General features: G+C 36.3%; 1 protein-coding gene across 1 annotated transcript in view; it reads right to left on the reverse strand.

Annotated features, from left to right (window-relative positions):
• The window catches only part of ERGIC2 (ERGIC and golgi 2), a 47792-nt gene extending 29645 nt beyond the window's left edge, over positions 1 to 18147 (reverse strand). The window contains exons 1-5 of the mRNA XM_055280251.2: positions 18015 to 18147; positions 7960 to 8102; positions 6552 to 6660; positions 4693 to 4739; positions 3330 to 3400 (exon numbers count right to left, since the gene is read on the reverse strand). Of these exons, the coding sequence (XP_055136226.1) occupies positions 3330 to 3400; positions 4693 to 4739; positions 6552 to 6660; positions 7960 to 8065 (333 nt within the window). The 5' untranslated portion in view covers positions 8066 to 8102; positions 18015 to 18147. The remainder of the gene's footprint in view (positions 1 to 3329; positions 3401 to 4692; positions 4740 to 6551; positions 6661 to 7959; positions 8103 to 18014) is intronic.
• Between the last annotated feature and the right edge of the window lie 6406 nt (positions 18148 to 24553).

The raw sequence follows: 24553 nt of genomic DNA on the forward strand, positions 1-24553 counted from the left end.
TTAATTATAACAATTTAAATAAAATTTTCCTGCTCCATAAACTACTGGAAGAGATGGCAGAAACTGTTTACAATGAAAACAGTCAACAATACTGTCCCAACTGCATAATTCTAACATATCACTATTGCCTAAAACCTGCAAAGCATTTTGCAATACATTTTGAGAACTACAAAGATGAAAGAATGAAATTAATGATTCTCAAGAGCTTAAAATCCAGCTAGAAAGATAAGAGATGTAGGGGGAAAAAAAAAGATAAAATCAGGCATCTCATAAATGTGAAAAAAAAAAAAAAAAAAAAGAGTGACCACAACAGTTAGAATATGAACAGAATGCTAGAGAAACAGTGTAAGTGACTTTTAGAGGATACATTCAAGATTATAATACATAAACAATAATTCTCAGCGTCCAAAAGAAACATAAAAATGAGGATGCAATCTTTATTATCTTAAATCATTTTAAATTAATATTCATATGTTGTAAACTTTCATGAATTTATACGAGACCACATACAAATGAAACCAAATTGAGAAAGAGCACAAAATAAGTTTATTTCATAGGATAGAAAAACCCATGTGAAAGGGATTTTCCCAGTTCAGAGCAACAGAGAAAATGGGTAATAAAAGATAACAGCAGAAGATACAGGCAGTCATGCTAGAATCCACAAAACATACCTACACATTCTTGCCGTAAAATAAATCTCAAAAAGTCCCTCCTCAACAGAATGGAGAACCCAGAAATAAAGCTGCACACCTACAGCCATTCGATCTTTGACAAAATCAACAAAAATAAGCAATGAGGAAAGGACTCTCTATTCAATAAATGGTGCTGGGAGAGCTGGCTAGCCATATGCAGAATGAAACTGGGCCCAGATCTTTCACCATATACAAAAATTAACTCAAGATGGGTAAAGATTTACATGACCTTAAACGATAAGAATCCTAGAAGAAAACCTAGAAAACACCATTGTGGGCATCACCCTTGGGAAAGAATTTATGATTATGTCCCCACAAGCAATTGCAACAAAAACAAAAATTGAAAAGTGGGAGCTAATTAAACTAAAGAGCTTCTGCACAGAAAACAAAAACAAAAACTACCAACAGAGTAAACAGACAACCTACAGAATGGGAGAAAATATTCACAAACATCTGATAAAGCATCTGATAAGCATCTGATAAAGGTCTAATATCCAGAATCTATACGGAATTTAAATAATTGAACATGTAAAAAACAACCCCATTAAAAAGTCGGCAAAGGACATGAACATACACTTCTCAAAAGATACACAAGTGGTCAACAAACATGAAGAAATGCTCCATGTCAGTAATCATAAGACAAATGCAAATCAAAACCACAATAAGAGGCCATCTCACGCCAGTCAGAATGACTATTACTAAAGAGTCAAAAAAAATAAAAATAAAAAACCCATGTTGGAGAGGCTGTGGAGAAAAGGGAACACTTATATGCTGCTGGTAAAAATGGAAATCAGCTCAGCCACTGTGGAAAGCAGTTTGGAGAGTTCTCAAAGAACATACAATATTATTTAACCCAGCAATCCCATTAATGGGTATATATTCAAAGGAAAATAAATCATTGTATGAAAAAGACACATGCACTCCGATCTTTATTGCAGCACCATTCACAATAGCGAATACATGGAATCAACCTAGGTACCCATCAATGGTACATGGGATAAAGAAAATGTGGTATACATGCACCAGGGAAAACTATGCAGCCATAAAAAAGAAGAAACTTTTATCCTTTGCAGCAACATGAATGCAGCTGGAGGCAATAATCCTAAGCAAATAAATGGCAGGACAGAAAACCATACACCATATGTTCTCATTTATAAGTGGGAGCTAAACGCTGAGTACTCATAGACATAAAAATGGCAACAACAGAAAGTGGGGACTATTAGAGAGGGGAGGCAGAGAGAAGGAAAAGGGTTGAAAAACTACTCGTTATTATGCCCAGTACCTGGGTGATGGGATCAATCTGAAAATCTCAGCACTATACAATATACTCAGGTAACAAACCTTCACATGTACTCCATGAATCTAAACTAAAAGTTGAAAAAACAGTCCCTCTTCAAAATGATAAACAAAAATAAGGTAAGAATGGCAGAAAATTTAAAAAAAAAACCAAAGTTAAAGTTAAATAAGTATTCTTAAGATAGTATAAAATGTAATACAAATACTAAAGTATCTAATAATAATCACTTAGATCAAAATGAGCAGATAATAGTGTAATATGCTGTCATATAGGAATCTGTAAGGTAACTAAGCTCATAAAAAATTACTTCAAAACCAATTTTTTTGAGTGGGAAAATGGGTCAGAAAGTAGAGTCAGAGTGGCAGTAACAAAGTTACTGTTTCTGTAGAAATTTCTATTTAAAATGTATATGTCAAAGGCACACATCAAGTTTGTAACTGTAAACTAAAATTAATTCAATAATCAAAACTGGCCAAGGACTTCATTTTCTTTCCTTTAACCCCCATACATTCAGTCACTTCTACTCCCCCCTCCTTCACCTTCATTCTTCATTTTGCAAATTTGCTAAAGGAAAGGTTCACAATTGTCAATGATTAAGAAAAGGAACTCAAGAACACATGTGTAAATTTAAGTACCACCATGCCAACAGAGAAACTTTAGCTGCTGAGGGCCTCATGCTTATTCTCAAAAGCTTCTTCAGGGCTAGTTCTGATCATGACTCGTTATCACTGTATCTGCCACTGAAATGTGACAATATTTTCTGATAAATCAACGATGTTATATTCAACTTGTGCTGTGAAGATAATAAGAAAATGTCAGCATTTCACATGCTGAGGGAAATAGAGGCGTAAAGGAGGAAGGAAGTAGTAATGCCCATGACATTTCTCCTCTTAGAAAGATACTGCTTTATTCTTGATTGTAAGAGAAATACAGTTCAAATATTTTAAATACTTAAATTTGGTAATAGTGGAATACAAACAGGACATAAAAGTTTCCAAATTACTAGAGAAAAAGAAAAAAACTCAAAACTAGAAGAAAAGTGAAAAGGAAACTACTGGAAAGTAGTAACAAAAATATAAAAAAAGGTTATAAAACAGACTTTAGACACCTCCAAAATACATCCAAAATGTTAATAATGGTCACCTCAAGATTTTGGTATATAACATAACTTTTCTGTTTTTCCCCCTAAATTTATTACAAAGAATATGGATTACTTTTGAAATAAAATAATTATACTAAAAACTATTTCAGACAAAACTAAAAGCAACTATCAAAACTGTCTTCAAGGGTACAATTCCTTAACCCGTGTATTTCAAAAAAACCATGTGAATCAAACTTACTGGTTCATAAACTAGACCATCTGCAGATGCAACCATTGTTTCTGCTAAATCCAATACATCCGCTCCAACATCTGCATACAAAAAAGAATTAGAAGTTTTACATTCTATGGTTGGAGGCAAACCATCCCCAACATAAACAAATTAAGACAACAAGACAACGAACAGAAAACTCACCAAGCAAAAGCGAAAAAAAAAAAAAAAAAACCTCACCAACTATGTAGAATCACTTCCTATATATTTGTCCAAAAGCTAAAACAGTAGCCTTATATAGCTTTGGTGGAGATTATTCCAAAATGTAATAATGTTTTTTCTACTTCTTACCCAGCAAAAAAAAAAGATAATTAAAAAGGATAAGCGTTACTGAATTGAAGAGCTTTGCAAATATCAGCAAGAACCTAATCACAAGTACTAAGTGGCTGCTGAACAAAATATTAATTCCAAGAAATATTTTTAGAGATTAAAAAGAAATCTTAAAGCAATGCTACAAATCAACAAATAGGAAATTTTATTTGGAAAAGGCTAAAATTTAACAGTATTTAAACATCCAAAATAAGGCAGAATATCATATATTCAAAATTACCACTAACTACAAGTTTAAATATAAAGTATTTTTTTATCTCTTAAAACCACTAACATAAGGAAAAATATATTGAAAAGAAAAAGAGATTCAAGGTCATTCTGAGATGGAATCTCACAGAAAATAACCTCTAATTAATTGGGTAAAATTATTTCATACTTTTAAAAATGTAAAAATTTTCTCTGAGTTCTTGGTCTGTAATTTTTAAGCAGTAACTCATAAAATATTTTTCATGCAAAAGCAACCTTATTTTTGAAAACAGTATTGATTCAAACATTCACTATCTGGCATATTAGCATTTTTCCACTTCTACTAGTATAACCAAGTGAGTCCAGTGAAGAAAAAAGAAAAGGGTAACCTATCACCATTAACTTAAAAGAACTGGAACTGTATTTTTAAATGCAAGAGTAAACATAAAGGGTGGTAAACTGAAACAGTGACACAAGGATATGCTTGTGAAACATGGGTATAAAAGCTGGTACTCCAAACAAAAAAAGACAGAAAGGATGTACATAAACTAGAATGCTGATTCACAAACATTTCCTCTAACTTTCTTTTAATTATACTAATGTGAAAGTTTTATCTCTTCTCTGTATGGAAAAGAAACTTGAAGAATATAAGCTGAGGAGTAAAACAACTTGCATTATTAAATAATACCACAGTAAAACTTTAAAATATTATAAAGGAAAAATAAAGTTAAAGTACAACCAGTGGTTTTTATATTTGATTGGCAATTGTTTGAACCATAACCTACATGTGGATTCAGCAAGCTGAAGATATACTTACATTGACACTTCATGGCAACAGTAATATCTATATTAATTCTCAATTTGCTGAAAGACAAAATATTAAACATTAGTACCTACCAATTAATCAGCAAAACATGAGAAATATAAATCAACTGATCTATTAAAAACTTGGATTTCAAGCAGAATAAATTATGTCGATTAGAACTTGAATTGCATTTCTCATGGCCAAAACAAAGGCTCTTTAAAGTACAAGTTCTATTTTGCCGTTATTCCAAAAGCCTTTCTGACTTCACAGGTTTTGAACACAGTATCCTTTAATAATGGCAAATCTATAATCAGTAACTCTAAGCAACTCAGAAAAAAATCTTAACCTCTTAACCTCTATTTACATAAACTTTTGATAGAATGTTAAGAATGTAAAACTCAAAATCAAGAATTAGGAATTGTCTTTCTTCTCTGTTTATCAAATACCATATATTAAGCATGATGCTAGATGTCCTACAAATATTATCTTCTTTATTCTATATCACAGAGCTATAAATGGATGGCTTCACAGATTTTCAAGTAAACCACTGGTGTTCAGGGTAGTGTAAATACCTGGCTTAAGATCACATCACCATTAAAGTGCCATACTGGAAACTAGGTCTATGTAACTCAGGATAATGCAACCAAACCACCAAAAGCAAATCACCTGATGCTTAAAATTTTTCATGGCCTTTCATTTTCAAATGATTAGATCAAATCAATTTTCGAATACCGGAATGAAACACTGTGAAAAACAGACTGGCTACGATCAAATTCAGTCCTGTGCTTTCTATGAAAACTTTTTTCTGTGTAATAATTTTCATCTGATTTAAAATAGGAATTACAGATTTTTAGACCTTCATAAAGTCTTAAAGTCATCTAGAGTTCAAACTGTGCTCCAAATAACCCAGGAGTTTAGGCTCAGGAGATAGGAACCAGGAGTAGGCCAAGTAGACAAACTTCTGCATATCCTCACCATGCTTATGTGGCGAACTATGTAATACATAAGACTTCATTTGGAAAAAAATGAACTATTGCATTGGTGCTGAAAACAACAACAAATTCTTTGAAAACCAATACCATCCCGAATTATACATTAGAGATGAAGAAACTGAAGTCCAAAAGAAGTCAGTGGTGTGACCTGCCCAAGGTTACACAGCAATTTACAAATGCTGACTAATTTAATTCTCATAAACCTCTTGAGGAAGATACTATAATTGCTGTCTATACTTTACAAAAAAGGAAACTGAAGCTTATACAGGTACAGATTTAGTAACTTCCCTAAAATTATGTAAATGGCGAACCTGGATTGTAATTGAAAACTAAATGTGTCTTCCTATTTGGTGCAATCTTAATATTGTAAACCTATTATCTTCATTCCATTGAAGAAATCCAAATAATACAAATGAATAGATGTAAAGTGTATAATTAAGGTACTATATTTTCAAAAGTTTAAAAGTAATCTTATTTACATAAACATTTAGCTTAGGTATAATTTATAGATATCAAGTCATAAGGGTATACAATGTATCCTTAGATAATTTATTTTCCAGCTCACACAGATCAGTGAGGTATTTCAACCAGTTTCAAATATTAAACAATTTCCACAATATACATATCTAAGGAAAAATATTTGAAATTTTTGAAACAAAGCATGCTAAATCAAAGAACCTCAGTTTTAGAATTCAACCACTATTTAAATGATTCTAAAAGGTTTCACTTAATGCATGCAATTAATGAGAATTTTTCAGGACTATTTCTTCAGAACTAAAACAAACAAAATCTAGGTTAGACTTTTTCTTTTTTAAAAGGTATGCTCTTTTTTAAACAATTTGAATCTAAAGGTATTCCAAGAAGAAAAAAAATGATTACCTAGAAAAATCCTTGTCTACTTCGTATTCATACTTCATCCATGTATCTTGATATACTGAGAATTCCATTATGGTTAATAAAGCCATAGTTGTAAATGCTATTAGAGAAACTGGGAAATCCAACAACAAAAGAAAAACAGAATTAAAACAATAAAAAAAAAGCAAAGAACAGGAAACTAATTTAAGTGAGATTAAATTTTCAAAAGAAAAAGCCTAATAATGTAACTTCCATTTGAATGAATACTATAGAAGGTTTTTATTCAAAATGTTTAGTATGCATTTTTTCTAATACAGCTCAAAAGTTAAGGTTTAATATATACAAATATGAACATAAACATTTGCACTACTAAGAAAGCATTTTATTTCTCCAATTTTAAGGGCATCTCTCACTTCTACTTTGACAAAACTTGTATTTCTTATATAAAGCAGTGTCACAGATAGGATAAATGATGAAAGTAAGCATGCCTTATAGTACAAATTTGAAAACAGTTGCCTCGTTATTAAAAATGCATCCGTCTATAAATAGTATATAAAGTATATAAATTGGGCTATAAGCCCAATTTAAAACAAACAAAAAGCTAGCCTAATTTCTTAGATCCTGAGAAACCACAATAATCTGTGTGCCAGAAACTCAAATAACATCTCTAAGTAGCTAACAAAACTCTCTTCTACTTTGCAATCTCCTAAATATATCACCTCATTTACAGAACTGAGTGAAAGATCTGACAAAAAGAAAATCTATTATATACTAAGGCAAAATACTTAAAATAGACTTTGCAAGAACTTGCACTATTTTCATTAACAAAACTTAATCACAGGTGGATCAGAAATAGTAAGCAACTTATTACCCATTTTACAAAATAAAATGTCAACCTTATGTGAAATACATTATTTTACTAGCTCTTCATGGGGAAAGAAATTATACTGAATATTGTTATAGTCACACATTTTTCTTACATATTTCATTATTTATTTTACTTAATGGATACTTTTATCTGTACCAGGCACTGGGTCTAAGCATTTTATGAAAATATTAACTGTATAGTACCCCTAGGAGGTAAATACTAGGATGAACTCTATTTCATGGAAGAAACTAAGACAGACAGATTTGAATAACTTCCTCAAGGTCACATTTTAGGAAAGGGCAGCAATGCAGTTACATTGGTTTAATGTATTAATGTTTTAATAAACACTTCCAAAGGCACAGATGGCACTGAGTTGGAGGCTACAGAGAATATTAATAAGAATAAAATGAGAGCCAACAGAATGGCATGAAGACAGACAAGTTACGAAGTTACTGCAGAATTCATTGATAAATTCTTCCTCATGGCTACATTTCTGTATGTTGTTGACTGGATCACTCAGAAGTTGTACTTACTACAGAACTTTTAATGTTAACTGATACTCACCTGTACCTCCACTGGCTGAAGTCTCTACATAGCTCTCAGGAACCTTCGGAAAGGCATCCAACTCTTTTACCAAACTTAAAGTTTTTTTCCGATTCAGTCGCCTCATCTTCAGGAAAACCTTCCTCTTCCTTCATATAGTCATGCTAAGGAATAAATAAATTAATGAATAAATGAATCCTTTAAAGAGATAAAAAGGTTTCTTTAAATTTAGGATAACTGACAAATGTCCTTAAAACAACTTAACATTCTCATCCCCCCTTAAAAATAAAAAGCATAGTATTTATCGACACTACTCCTTTCCCCATTCATGCCCTGGCAAAAACTACTAATGGAAGGCAATTTAAATACAAAAACACATCAAATAGCAAGAAAAAAGTGAAAAGTAATTCAATCACATGAATAATGTCTAAATATAAAAATTAAGATAATGTTTTCTATTAAATTGAAAACTATATAAAAATAATACACTGTCATTCACTTCAAATAATGAATGACAGTGAAGTAAAATGGCCTGCTCATACATTACTAACAAGAATATAGGCCAGGCACAGTCGCTCGCGCCTGTAATCCCAGCACTTTGGGAGGCCGAGGCAGGTGGATCACCTGAGGTCTAGAGTTTGAGAGACCAGTCTGGCCAACATGGCAAAACCCCGTCTCTATTAAAAATACAAAAAATTAGCCAGGTGTGGTGGCACGTGCCTGTAGTCCCAGCTACCCAGGAGGCTGAGGCAGGAGAATCGCTTGAACCTGGAAGGTGGAGGTTGCAGTAAGCCAAGATCATGCCACTGCACCCCAGTCTGGGTTACAGAGTGAGACTCCATCTCAAATAATAATAATAATAATAATAATAATAATAATAATAATGAAGAAGACGGAGGAGGAGGAAATATTGACCACTCCTCTTCTAAGTAAATGCCCATTGAGGAATGTATCCTATGACAATAACCTGGGGTTTTAACCAAAATTTGATTATGAGGATATTTCTCACAGTGTTATTTTTAAATACTGAAGACAGAAACAAACCCATGGTATCCAATGTACAAATTAAGGTGAAGAAATGCATCTCTGTGTAGCCATTGAAAATCTTTTTTTTTTTTTTTTTTTTGAGACAGGATCTTGCTCTGGCACCCAGGCTGGAGTGCAGTGTCGTGATCTCAGCTCACCACAATCTCAGCCTCCCTGGCTCACGCAATCCTCCTAGCCTCAGCCTCCCGAATAGCTGGGACTATAGGCATGCACCTCCACCCCCAGCTAATTTTCGTATTTTTTGAAGAGACGGAGTTTCACCTTGTTGCCCAGGCTGGATCTCAAACTCCTGGGCTGAAGCCTTCCACCCACCTCGGCCTCTCAAAAAAAGTGCTGGGATTATAGGCGTGAGCCACCACACCTGGCCTGAAACTCTTTTATTAAAAAAAAAAAAAAATTAATGACATAAGAAAATAGTCATGATACTGACACAATAAGAAAAGACTAGAAGGTCACCTGGGTCCTAATTTTATGGGAGACAGGAAAAGATATATAAGAAACTAAACTGAACATCTATACACAAAAATGTTAAAAGTAGATCATGAATTTTAATTGCCTTTACATATACCTTCAGATTTCCCATGTTATCTATTTTTATAATCAAAACATTATTTAAGAATTGGCTGCTTGCTATTCCCTTTTTATCAGTATGTCATCTACATCTAAAAATGCTATAAAGCCAATCAAATAACTGAATTCTTAGATATTTACATAATTTTTATGACTGATTTATACATAATACTATAGGTAATATTATAAAGAATTCCCAGGCCGGGCGCGGTGGCTCACGCTTGTAATCCCAGCACTTTGGGAGGCCGAGGCGGGCGGATCACGAGGTCAGGAGATCGAGACCACAGTGAAACCCCGTCTCTACTAAAAATACAAAAAATTAGCCGGGCGTGGTGGCGGGCGCCTGTAGTCCCAGCTACTCGGAGAGGCTGAGGCAGGAGAATGGCGTGAACCTGGGAGGCGGAGCTTGCAGTGAGCCGAGACTGCGCCACTGCACTCCAGCCTGGGCGACAGAGCTAGACTCCGTCTCAAAAAAAAAAAAAAAAAAAAAAAAAAAAAAAAAAAAAAAAAAAAAGAATTCCCAGTAATCAGGGCTTTATTAATAAAATCAACACATAACAGAATAAATCCTACAGTTGCAGAAGTCACTGTAAGAGAAATAATGTCTCTGGAAGACAGCAGACAGACTTTGGGTCTGGAATCTAATGGGTAGGATTAATATAAAAAAGGATAGGCAAAAGAAAGAATGTTCATAAAGAAAAAGGGCCAGAGAATGAAAAACTGGCAGTAAACATGAACACTGTCTAAAAGAAAGAACCTCTGACCAGGAGCGCTACTTATCAGGCCAGCAGGGAGCTACTGCTCTACAGGAGAGTTGAAAGCATTAACATGCTGATTTCCTCTGCCATTAAAACCATCCAACTAAACTTCCCTTGCTGGTTCCACACTCACAAAAGCAGCCTTCGAATTACAATTTTTTTCTCATGCACTTAGTATTCTAAAGAAAAAAATAGATGTCGTAGACAAAACAGATGACAGTTTCTGACCCCCATGTCAGTTATAAAACTGGTATTCCCATCAATAAATTAAGCTTCTGAATGTTTGCTATGTATATGCCATGCCCGCTAAGCTTCTCTTTAAAACAGAACTCTCCCTTAAACTCAAGTCCAACTCCAACAATACACCTCTGGCAGCACACCTACAGCCAACTTAAAAGAATGAGTTGTCCCCGTTCATCTACTGTGACTACTTCCTCACCCAACTCTCACCTCTTAACTAAATTCGCTCTGAGCAAGGTAATTAACTTCCTTAGTACTAACTGACAGACACTCCTGCACCTCTGAGTGCACCTCTAACTGCACCTCTGAGAAAATATACTGCTTATCACTTCTTTTTCTTCCTGAAACATTCTCTTACCTTGACTTAAGTGATACCACATTCCCAATTTTCATTCTACCTGGAAGACTCTCTTTGGCTTACTGTGCAAATTCAACTTTCTCTCAAGATTCTGCACTAGGTCCCCCTCTTAACCTCCACATCTTCCCTAAATGATCGCCCACTCCTTTCATTTCAATCTGCATGTTGATTTATCCCAAATGTTGATTCTCAGCCCAGATCTCTCTGCAGACATGTATAACCCCTTGCCTTCTGTTACCTTTTCATTTGGACATTCCAAACAGAATTCAGACTCAACAAGTCCAAAAATGAATACTTCACCCTGTAAAAATCGTTCCTCCTGTATCTCCTATCTTAATGATAACACCATAAGCCCAACTACACAAGCCAGAAACATGGGTTACATCCTTAGACTTAAGCTATTTCTAAATTTCTCTTAAATCTGCCTGTCTTCTCTTCTTCAGGCCCACTGAGAAATTCCTTATGTCCAAGTACATTCCTAGTCCCAAATGCCACAATCTATCACTACATTGCTTCAACAACCTCTAATCTTCAACCTTCCAATTCTCTCTCTATAATAATAAATTATCTTTTTAATACCTAAATCTGATCATATTTCTCTTCAAATCTTTGTAAAACTTCCCTTCCCACTAGACTTAAGGGCTTGGATTCTATCCTAACATGTTTTACAAAGCCCTTCAAAACCAGGTCCTGCTAACCTCTCTTCAAACCCAATCACTCACAGTCTACATTCCAACCATACTAAATCACTTTCAATTCCTTAAATATGCTATTCTCTCTGCCAGAAATATTTTTCCTTCCCCCTACCTCATCTCTACATTTGACTAACTCCTACTTACTCTTCAAGGCCCAGTCTATTCATCTCTACCTTGAGCGAGCAGGGTGACAAAAAGCTTTCCATGGCCTTCAAAGTCTATCTGCTTCTAGAACGTTGTACCTTTATCACACTATTTCTAATTGCTTCTTTTTCTGTTTCCTCCACTGGATTGTTAGAGCAGGAACCATGTCTAACTTGATCTTTGTATCTCCAATGCCTAGCAAACAGGTATTCAATATTTACTGAGAAAAGGAAGGAAGCAAATTTTCCCAGAAACACCACAGTAGCACATCTTTCAAATCACAGCAGTATGTCATACTTAGGTAAGTAAATATATAAAAATAAGATCCACAAGAAGGATTTTCCTGTTGTCCTGTCCCAGGACCTAGAACAGTGGCCATCACATAGTCAGTATAGCACTGTTAAACAAATGAATAGAACACTGAATTATATTTCTAAAAGTTTATGTAATGTTATATTTGTACAATGAGCTTTCTAAATGCTTTTAATTTATATATAAGCATAAAGATATGGCAAGCAGTTAGTTTTACAAATCTCCTAATAATACATACAACCTATTCAACACTCCTCCCCTGAAAGTCTAGTTGGAATGTATCATGTGGCTCCCTACCCATCTCTAGCTTCCTCCACCCCTATTTTCCAGGGGATATCACTCTAGAATGGAGCACCTTGCCCCTCAGCTACTCTACCAGTCCCATTCCTGAAAGCTCAGCACTAACCTACCTCCAAGAAATTCATTCCACTTTGCATACTTGCCAACCTACTGTAAAAGTCACTGTCTGGCATAAACAAGGTATCCAATAACTTCTAGCTTTTCTAAAAGAAATTGCTCTATCTGCTCTCTTTATAAAACCTGACTTTCTATTTGCGGCAGTTCCATTCCAATCCTTAGTCATTTCTGAGACTCACAAGTTACAGAAGTATCATGTTTTACCATATTTCTCAACCATCTCTCATGTTTTGTGCTATGTATTATTTGAAGCTCTTTAGACATTAATTCATTTAATCTTGTAAATGACTCTATGAAGCAGATACTATTTTTAATCCCACTTTTTGATAAGGAAATGAGGCACAGAACTGTCAAATAATTTTCCCAGGCTACATAGCAGGTAGTAGAACTTGAAACTATGCTCCAAACCACAGTACACACTGACTCTCACTTCCGTACTTGTTGCTACATTCCACTAATGTCTGAATATATTCATAATTTGCTTAATGACTTCAGCACCCAGATCATTCAATATGCTTCTCCCCCATTCCATTATCATCCTTTGGAATTCATGCTCCGATGGCATTCATCCTATAGCATTCATTCACAATAAAACTTTTACCATGTAAGCCTAACAGCGCTTCTACTCCTGTGACCTCCATCTTAATTCTATGGAAAGCCACCCATGAGCAAGGTCAACCCTTAAAACTGTTCCACCTCTAAAATCCAAAACACATTTACCTCCCTGAGTAGGAACTACCCTTCAAGCTCTTTCCTAAGATAAATCTGCTCTTCATTTTCACTGGTGTTCTCAAATCCTTTAACTCCTACCAGATACCCAATTTCATTGCTCCCATTCCCACTCTATTTGCCTCTCTACTCAAGTGTGGTAAGCCATTTTCAAAAATGTGTTTGGAAATACCTCAGATCATCAATGCTTGCCAGAAGTCATTGCTGTTCTGTGACAAAATTTTCTAGTCATGGACAATGTAGAAAAGAACTTTTAAAGCTAAATTTATTCCATTTTAAAATGTGTCCTTTATTCTGAGATTATTTTCTTCCATTTTGTGTCAAAACAGCCTTTCCTTTATGAAATAATAAAAACAGATATAACAGAGGTTGTTTTGTTTTTGGATGTCTTTATTCAGCAAAATTAAAAAATGTAATTCTAGGTCAGTTTTTATACCTAGCCCTTTTCCCTGTCCACACCCCCCACCCCCGAAAAACAGATATACATTTTTTTGTATTGGTCCACAAAATCTAGTTAGAAGCCGTTACACAAGATTCCTCTGCCCACTAGTTGGTGCTGCTATTCATACCTTGAAAATCTCCAGTACTATGTCTGTTTTCTTTGATGTCTCTCCTTAAACTGTCTTGAATATTAAAAAACAAAACAAACATAAATAAACTCCAGAAAGTCGGCCGGGCGCGGTGGCTCACGCTTGTAATCCCAGCACTTTGGGAGGCCGAGGCGGGCGGATCACGAGGTCAGGAGATCGAGACCACGGTGAAACCCCGTCTCTACTAAAAATATAAAAAATTAGCCGGGCGTGGTGGCGGGCGCCTGTAGTCCCAGCTACTCGGAGAGGCTGAGGCAGGAGAATGGCGTGAACCCGGGAGGCGGAGCTTGCAGTGAGCCGAGATTGAGCCACTGCATTCCAGCCTGGGCGACAGAGCGAGACTCCGTCTCAAAAAAAAAAAAAAAAAAAAAAAAAAAAAAAAAAAAAATAAACTCCAGAAAGTCGCTGGAGCTAAGACAAGACAGTTGTCCCTCAGTATCCATGGGGTATTTGCTCTAGGACCTCCCTTGGATATCAAAATTCTCAGATGCTCAAGTCCCTGACATAAAATGGTGTAGTTTTTGCATATAACCTCTTGTATACTTTAAATGATCTTTAGACTACTTAGAAAACCTAATATAATGTAAATGCTATGTAAATAGTTGTACTATTTAGGAAATAATGAAAAGAAAGAAGTCTGTAAGTATTCAATATAGACACAATACTTGTTCAGTAGGCATGCAATTTTTCCTTCTTGAATATTTTCAATCTGCAACTGGTTGAGTCCACGGATGCAGAATCCACAGATATGGAGGGGTGACTGTATTTTGAAAAACTTCCTAAGACATAAGAGACTACCTTTCAGGTTGGAACACAGACATTATCAACACTCAGTGTAAGCAGAGTCACACAGCCTGTATTTCATCATTGTATCCATCTGAATATAATGAGACTATTAGATGCTTTACCAAAATTAAAATACAGAATTCATGAACTTTTTATAGTCTGCTCAATTAAGTTTAATTACTTCTCCAAAGAAAAATGAAGACAAAAGTTACTTCCTGCTACCCAAGTTTTGGGTTAACTTCTATTTTTAATATATATTTGGCAACATGAGAAAAACTTAATTGGTTAATACATATGGCCAAGTTGCAGTCTGAACTGTGTCAACTCACAACTTGATATGTTGAACAAGATATGTTGAAGTCTCAACCTCTGGTATCTATGAATGGGCCTTATTTGGAAATATTTGGGTCTTTCAGATATAACTAATTAAGATGAGATCATACTGGATCAGGGTGCTCCAAAATCTGATGACTGGTGTCCTTTTAAGAAGGCCATGTGAAGACACACAGCAACACAAGGGAAAATGCCATGTGAAGACAAAGGCAGAGACTACAGTGATGTGTCTACAAACCCAGGCATAGCAAGGATTGCCCAGAAGCCAGGAAGAGTCAAAGAAGGATTCTTTCCTAGAGTCTTCAAGTCTTGCTGACACCTTGATTTCAGACTTCTAGCCTCCAGAACTGTGAGATAATAAATTTCTTTTGTTTTAAGCCTCTCAATTTATGGTAAGTTGTTACAGCAGCCCCAGGAAACTAATATAGGTGATATAATTCAGGCCATCGCTGAATATCAGAAATAAAAGGTAAAACTACAACCTATCTGTAATTTTAAAGTACTTGATTATATTGCATTAGAATACTTTACAATAAAAACATTTTATAAGATAGCTTAGCTTTACTTTACAAATACTAGATAGCAACCCCCCACCCCCCTCAATTGTACTTATTTTTACCTTAAAATTTGGACCTTTCACAACAGAGTTAAATATTATGTTTGTTTACCCCAACATAATTCAAATAAATCTAATGACATTCTAAGTGACAGAAAGGTTTACTTGGAAGCCAAGGAAGACAATATAAATGTGAGTTTGTAATCAGAAAACCCTGATTACCTAGGCACTTACTAGTTGTGTGACAAGTGTGGAAAGACCCTCAACTTCTCAGAATCCTCTTTCTATAATTTTATTTTAAAAGATGGGGAGCAGGACATAATGGCTACCTCACAGTGTTTAATCGAGATAAAAATGAGGCATGTAATACCTATTTCTAATTCTCTGAAAAAAAGCAAAGATTTGTAGGATATTTGAGATTTAGTTGTTAAAAAGTCTTTGAGGAAAGTGGGAGAGTATGTGAGGTTAGTTGATAATCTCCTAAAGTTAGGATGGCATAAACTGATAGACTAAAAGTTAAGAGAGACTATAGAGCGATAACAGAATAATCTCAAAAGTGCCTAGTAGCAATGTGAAGCAAGGACAAGTATAATCCTCCTCAAAGAACAACTAGACTATAGTAGCTCTCAATAAAAGTATAGAAAATTAAAGTTAAAAAGTATTAAGGAAAACGTCAGGGACACATGAAATATATTTACAACAGAATGAATGTTCTCAAAAGCAAAGAGTATGGGGGTTAACAAGGCACTCAGAGGGTAGATCTGAGCCACACTACAACGTGACTATATAGAGCAATAGAAAGGAAGAACTTATGCTTTAGTCATTAAAAGAGGATAATAATTTAAGAAAACAAGCAACTGGATGATGGGAGTTTAAGGACACATTAACCACACCAATCAGAGTGTTTAATCAATCTGGGGTTCAGAAAGATATTATCTTAAACAGTATCTTCTTCAGTCTACATTTTGACTAAGTAACAAGGCAACATTTGTAACTACAGATGTTAGAAAATGAAAATAAAAAATAACAAGAGCTAACATGCATTGAGTGTTTACTGTGTGCCAGGTATTGTTCTAAATGCTTTGTATGTTTCAACACATTCAATCCTCACAACCTTCCTATGAGTTAGGTATCATTATTTAATGTGGCTGATGAAGGAACTAAGGCACAGAGAGGTTAAATAATTTGACCACTATGACATTAAGAGGCAGAATTATAATAAATATTGGGAAACTATTAAATAGGATTTTTAGCAGGCACTGACTGCCTAAAAGTAACTTCTAGTAAAGAAAAAAAAAAAAAAGAGCCATTTCTTTCACTTAAATGATTAACCCTCGAAGAAAGGAAATGTGTGGGTTGTTGTTGTTGTTTCCCTAACTGCTGTTGTTCCAGACTAGGCCTGATTTCCTTTGAGAGATCTTTCAAATCTGATATATTTTTATGATTTGTACCAGGAAGCCATTATAACACGCAACTGTATACTAAAGTTCACCATCATTTAAAAAAAAAAAAAAAATCCTCCTCTCTCTATCCATCCCTGCACCGCCAACCCCCACCCTCCCAAAAAATCAGAATTTTTTTCCTCATGTTTTCCACTAGAATTGGCATAATTACAACAACTTAAAGATATCAACAAACAAATTAGGTAAATAACCATAAGTCTTTTTTCAGTGAACAAGCCAGGCTCGTTCTTTATAACTGCTGTATACTAGAGTCCAATGTATCAGGCTAGGCAATTAACTGAAATACTAAATTACAACTTCAAATGAATAAAACCTGTTTTTAACTGTAACTTTCATTGCTTCTGAAAACCAGTCTGGCAACATTTTAACAGCTATTATGTCACTTTGTCTTTAAGTCTCGGAGGCACTAAAATATAAAAGTTATTTAAAAATGTTTTCTCAAACAACGACCTGTCAACTCTACATACTACAGATAACCAAGGCTATTCTCCACCACGAGTTGACACGTTGCCTTCGGAGGGTTTCCTAGTCGAACCTGTCTCTCAGCATCTCGCCCTCCCCTGCCCCTTTCTCATTTTCCGGAGCACTGTGCGAAACTCCTTCCAGGCGAGGCCAAGACTCTTAAAAAAGAGAAAGAGGGCAACGTGCTGCTACGAATGTGGTATTTGTCTGAATGGGGGTAGGGAGGCTGACATCCGGGAGGACTGGGACTCGACCGACTGGGATCCTACTCGCCTGCGGACTGGAGAAACCACCTGGGAACCGGGCACTGTGAGAAACAAAGGGTCAGAATCAGGTGCTATCGAGGAAGCACCTGAACTCCTTCGAGTTGCAAGACAGCACACAAGCACCCGGACCTGGCAAAGGGAAGCTCCCAGTAGCATCGTTGCCTAGGGTCCTGCCAGTAACGCCCCCGGGGGAGGTGGAGCGGCTTCTCCGTCCGACCCCCTCTCCAAAGATCAATGAAGACAGGAAGCCAAGCCCATGACAGGCTCCCAGTTCCCTGAATTGCATTTACGCCCTGAGCAGCCCTGGAACAACCCAGGGAACAGCACCCAACGGGGTTTCATTATTTTACCTTGTGTTACGGTCCCGGCCTACCGCCATGTTTCACAGAAGCCCGGGTCGCCGGGACTCCCGCGTACCCGGAAATATCGCGAGAACAAAAGCGACGACCACAGCTGAAAACGTCAGAAGAGAGACAATATAGAGTTCTCGCGATATCCCTTTGCTTACGACGTGCTTAGGGAATAAAGAGGCGTGGTTAAGATAAAAGGGGCGAGCCTACATGGAAATGAGGTTGCAACTTGTTTTAGGTGTAATCGCGCCGCCAGTCCGGTTCTGTTTCTTTGGGAAGGGAGGGGTTACTTTCCGACTAACACTTTGAAGGCTGCAGAACGAATCTCAGCTGCTCACACCGTATTTCGTTGCTAATAAGAGCCTTGGGCGCAGAAATTATCCCTAACAACCCTAATGCATATCACTCGTGGAATTGTTTTGTGCCCTCTTTCAGTTTTTGTGTCATTTTCCCCTGACAAGAACATTTGAACTTCCTTTCCGCCATAGGTATTTGATCCGCGTTTTTATTGCCTTCCAGGTTTCAATATCATAAGAAAGCACATCTGTCTTCCTCATTTCCCTTCGCCCACACCAACTATGCCTTCAAATATTTGTTAAGAAAGAAAATTAATACCTCGTCTTTTCCTACCACTTCATACAACAGAAGTTAACAGAGGTACTTTGGAAAGAAAAGTTAAATGTGAACTGGAAAGTAAACCCATTCCAGGTTCCTTTTCACCCATCCGTTACCAGATTTTATAATCAAACATTAAGATTTAAATTTTATGATTCATTGACCTTGAAGTCTAACAAAGGCAAAATTATGACAAATGCTTGTAATTACTGTTTAAAGGCTTTAACTGCTTTTTTAAAAAATCTGGGTATCCTCACAACACTCTTAGAAGGTAATACCAGTATTTACCTGTTTTATAAATATGGAATTTGAGTCAAGGGGTAGTGAAGTGATGTACCCAAATTCAGACCACTGGGAGAGTCAGGGAAATCTTGATTACAATACTAAACTGTGCTTCAGAGGAAAAAAATCACATTGTTTTATGTAGTGAATTAACCTTTACTGAAATATTAAATTTCACTAAATTGAATCCCCCAAAATAAGGATTGATAAAAAGTTTCCAGTGAATCAATTTTATTTTCAGACTTTCAGAGTCTAATTAAATCAATTTAAAGTTCTCACTTTCTTGACATGCTTAAGAAGTATAGTGTAGTGGGTAAAATCATAGACGCTGGAGACAGGACTTCCTAGGTTAAAATTCCAGATCAGCAACTTACTAGCATGTAACCTTGGCCACATTATTTCATCTCTTTGCGTCTCCATTTGCTCATCTGTAAAATGGGCATGATAATATCTCAGAGTTGTTATGAGGATTAAGTAAATTAATATACATCTAAAATGCTTTTTTTAAAATCTTTGCCATAAAGGCATCAGCAACTCTTCCTTCTTTGTGGGTATGGGCTGTTGCTTGGATAGAGGCTGGCTGCTGTTCACTTAGTTACACCTGATCCCTCATCTCCAGGATAACCTACTTTCAGGGTAACAACTAGCCCATGAGAGCTGGATTTCCCAGGGTAGCAAAACTGACTAATTTGATCCTTTTTATTTACAAAATAATTCACCATTTTCTTTTTCTTTTTTTTTTTTTTTTTTTTTTTTTGAGAAGGAGTCTCGCTCTTTCGCCCAGGCCGGAGTGCAGTGGCGCTATCTTGGCTCACTGCAAGCTCCGCCTCCCAGGTTCACGCCATTCTCCTGCCTCAGCCTCCCGAGTAGCTGGGACTACAGGCGCCTGCAACCACGCCTGGCTAATTTTTTGTGTTTTTAGTGGAGACGGGGTTTCACCGTGTTAGCCAGGATGGTCTCGATTTCCTGACCTCGTGATCCGCCTGCCTCGGCCTCCCAAAGTGCTGGGATTACAGGCGTGAGCCACCGCGCCCGGCCCACCATTTTCTAATCTACCCAGTGAAGAGGAAACTTAATTTCCCCTGATGGTTGAAACCTGATTAACTTTAAAAAGAGATGGATACTTAATCTTGTGTTATCAGTGGCATTACATCTGAAAAACAATTTGCTTTAAAAAGTCCATTATGTATTACCTGCAGAACATAGGTTTTAGACTGAGGCTAATAATTGTTCCATAACAACCTGTATTTAGTAAAGATGATCAAAAGGTGTTTTTGTGCCATTTTTTTCTTTCTCTAGTTTGAGTAAAAGTTTCAGCAAGTGAGCAGCAAAATTTAGATAAACAATAAATGAATAATTTTTACAATAGAATGCCCATAAGCACTTCAAAGTCAGTACATCCCAAATGGATTTTTTTTTTTTTTTTGTCTTTTTTTTGAGACAGAGTCTCACTCAGTTACACCGTTGCTGGAGTGCAGCGGTACATCTCGGCTCACTGCAACCTCCACCTCAAGCGATTCTGGTGCCTCAGCCTCCTGAGTAGCTGGGACTACTGGCATGAGCCGCCACGCCTGGTTAATTGTGTGTGTGTGTGTGTGTGTGTGTGTGTGTGTGTGTGTGTCTACTTTCAGTAGAGATGTGGTTTCACCATGTTGCCCATGCCCAGTACCCAAGTGGATTTCATAATTTATCCCCAAATCTATTTCTTCTCCTCTGTGCCTAGAAAAGTCAATGGCACCATTAACCTCAAACTTAACCAGGTTAGAATCTTTTGTGTCTCCTCCTCCTTTTCTCTAGCTGCTAATCCCAGTGACCCATCAGTTTTATTCATGAGACTATTCCCAATCTCATGCTATACACCGGGCCTTCATTATCACTTGCTTCAACCACAGGTGATCGTCAATGATATAGTCTGATTTTAAATTTACATTTTCAAACATTGTAGTTTACTCTTTCAAATCATTTTTTTTTCATATGCCAAGTTGGGACTTAAAAGTCTTTTTTTTTTTTTTAGAGAGAGTCTCACTCTGTCCTCCAGGCTGGAGTGCAGTGACACAATCTTGGCTCACTGCAACCTTCACCTTCACCTCCTGGGTTCCAGCGATTTTCCTGCCTCAGCCGCCTGAGTAGCTGGGAATACAGGCACCTGCCACCACGCCAGGCTAATTTTTGTACTTTTAGTAGAGGCGGGGTTTCACCATGTTGGCCAGGCTGGTCTTGAACTCCTGACCTCAAATAATCCACCCACCTCGGCCTCCCAAGGTGCTGGGATTACGGGAGTGAGCCACGGCGCCCAGCCTTTAAAGTCTTAAATCACTTTTTCACATGACAAGTTTAGATTTCATAATCAGCTGATGGATAAATACTTTCAGTCCATGCACAGTCTGTGCCATCTGATACCTGTTTCAGCAAAGTAATCCCTTCTATCTATAAAGCGTTGTTTGTGCAATATTTTAATATGATTAATAGGCTCAAATGAACCACAGATCTGTCAACTGAATTTGCAGTCTGGCCACTCTTGTAACAAATATTCATTGAGCACCTTTAATATGACAAATGATGTGCTAATTACCAAGTACTTTGTCATAGTGACAAAGCAGACACTCTCACCCTCATGAAATTTGTACTATATATTGTGGGTAAAAAGGGATCCAATAAATAAACTCCCCAAAAATATATGACTATGGCTGGTGTTATTTATCTTGATAGGTGTTAGTACATAGTCTTAATAATTATTAATAATATATTACTATATGTATTTAACATATCGTACTGTAGCCCCAATATCTTTCAGTGCAAAAATACTCAGCTGAAATACGTTTTTCATTCCAAATAGTTACCTATATTTATTACAACATTCGAATCTAGTGTTTTACTTTCCATTTCCAAATATTCTTTCATCAATATTATCTGTTCTTCTTTGAATCATAAATATATTTCCTCTATTTATTTGTATTTTCTATAATCTATATTTCAAATAATTTCAGCTCTTTTTATATTTCTTAAACCTTTTAAATGCATAATTACTTGTATGCTAAAAGTGGATGAGGTTTTAAAAATAAGTGCCTAAGTCATAATATAAATATTGTTCTCTATTACATTAAAAAGTGGTAACCTATTTAATTCACATGCTAAGGTCAAATTTTAATTTCAATAATATGACACAAATAAACACTCAGAAATGCTGACAAATTTTATCATCTGTGAAACTCAAATGTTTTCAGGGGTCATGAAGATAGCATACTTGTCTCATCCAAAGACTTTCAAATTCAACCTTCTTTAAAATGATGTGCTGGACTTTGGAGACACGAATGTGGCCTTCCAGAGTGACAGTCCTTATAACAATCCTTGTAACAATTACTACTTTATTTTTACTTGTTAATATTTATATATTAATAAACCCAACTGAACCTAGGAGAATATCTAAGTACATTTGTATATGTGTGCACCTTCATGTATGCGATTTTTATGTACATGATGAACTGTCTTAATTATAAAGAAAAGGAAAAAATATGATGCTATGAGAAAAAAAAATGAACATTCAACGGGGCAGAGCAGAAGATATTTTTGTATTTCCTGATAGAAAAATCTAACTTCAGTGTTGAACTAAAAAAGTGAAATAATTTCCATCCCAGACGTGATATGTCCCAAAAGCAATTTTTATGTCTTGAAAAAAATACACAAGCAGCTAAATAACATAAATAATAGGCCCTCAGAAGTCAAACGTTTTGACTAAAAATTATGAATAAATATATACCATATTGTTACTACTTACAGGACCTAACTTGACACATTCTTTTTCTCTAAAGTTGTTTTTCGAAGTAAAAGATAAATATTGAGACAGCAAACATGAAGTTCCCCCTTCTCTGTCTGGGTCTTGAAGGGAAAGAAGCTAGTGAAAGATAGACATTCCCCCTTGCCTTACACACACTTTTTCATGACCTAGGCTTTGGGAGAGTAGATTTGGTCAGAAATTGATTTTCCTCTAATGGATGGTAGTTAGGTTGGCGGAACCCCATTAAAGATCTGAGTCCTTTACACAGATTGGGGCTTCAGCTTTGGTATCACATTTATCTTACAATGGTGATACTCTGTAACACATTTGATCCCCTTTGTCCCTCTCATAACAGTAGGCGAGGACAGCTGAGCCTTCATCAGGAGAAGCCATTAATATCATGCCTATCATAAGCCAAATCCGTGCTTAAGTTACACATAGGAAACCATTAGAATCCTCCATTCTGGGGCAAGTTATGGAAAAATATGAGGCTAGGAAATTAGTACCTTTTCTACATTTTTCTTTTTGTCTGTATGCTAAGCAAGTAGGCTTAATTCCATTGAACTGTGATTTGTTTGGGAAGAATTAAAAAGATCGTTAAAGTTTAAAAGGTGCTAGTGCTAGCAAAGGCCATGAATAACATTGTGGCTTCTGCTTGCCCTCCCCTGGGTCGTCTCTTGGGGAAAGTTCTAGCATAAGCACACTTAAGAAGTCCAGTAGAGAGGCCCACATGGCAATGCATCTTTTTGCTTCAAACATTCCTGATGCAAAGTATAAACTCACTCAGATCCCTGCCCCATAAGATGAGATTTCTTTTCCTCTGGAATTTTGTACAACTTTGTCCCTGGTGTTCTTAAGTTTTACAGTGTCTCTGACATGGGTCTGTCTTCATTGTTGTGCTGGGCATCAAATGGCTCCTTGGTATGGCAACTCATGTCCTTTAGTTCTAGGAAATTGTCCTGATTTGTTTTCTTGATACTTTTCTCCCCTCCACTTTCTAGGCATATCTCATAATTGAAACTGCTATTATTGTTATACAATGTTAACTGGAAGAAATGGAAAAAGGACAGCAGTGAAATAATTATCCTTTTTGCTTTATACAACTATGATATTGTTTTTAATTAACAGTTTCTTCTTTTATTTCTAGAATAGATGACAAAAGTAAAATTAAAAGCAAGGTATGGCCAGGCACGGTGGCTCATGCCTGTAATCCCAGCACTTTGGGAGGCCGAGGCGGGCAGATCACCTGAGGTCAGGAGTTCAAGACCAGCCTGGTCAAAATGGCAAAACCCCATCTCTATTAAAAATACAAAAATTAGCTGGGCATGGTGGTGGATGCCTGTAATCCCAGCTACTCAGGAGGCTGAGGCAGGAGAATCGCTTGAACCCGGGAGGTGGAGATTGCAGCGAGCCGAGATGGCGCCATTGTACTCCAGCCTGGGCAAGAAGAGTGAAACTCTGTCTCAAATTTAAAAAAAAAAAAAAAAAAGCAAGATATAATAATTAGAAATGTGGTAGAGACTTCTGGTTGCATATAACAAAAAACTCTCCTCTCTTTTTTTAACACCAGAATCCTAGAGATTAAACCCAAATGAAGAACTTGGGATTCCCAGACTTGGCAAAGCCATTTGTCCCCTTTTCTCCTTGACCTTCCTCTTCTCCCTGCTTGGAATATGATGTGATGACTTGAGCCCAGTAGCAATTTTATGATTGGAGAATTGAACTCATACATTGAAGATGGTGGAGGAGAGAGACAGAAAAAGCCTTAGGCCCTCTGGATAATGTAGAACTGTCTACCAGCCCTAAATTTCCAGCAGCTAGACTTAGTTTAGTAAGAGAATTACCTCCTAAATCCTACAAGCTATTG

Source organism: Symphalangus syndactylus, chromosome 5 (genome assembly GCF_028878055.3).
Source record: "Symphalangus syndactylus isolate Jambi chromosome 5, NHGRI_mSymSyn1-v2.1_pri, whole genome shotgun sequence".
NCBI classification, from domain to species: domain Eukaryota; kingdom Metazoa; phylum Chordata; class Mammalia; order Primates; family Hylobatidae; genus Symphalangus; species Symphalangus syndactylus.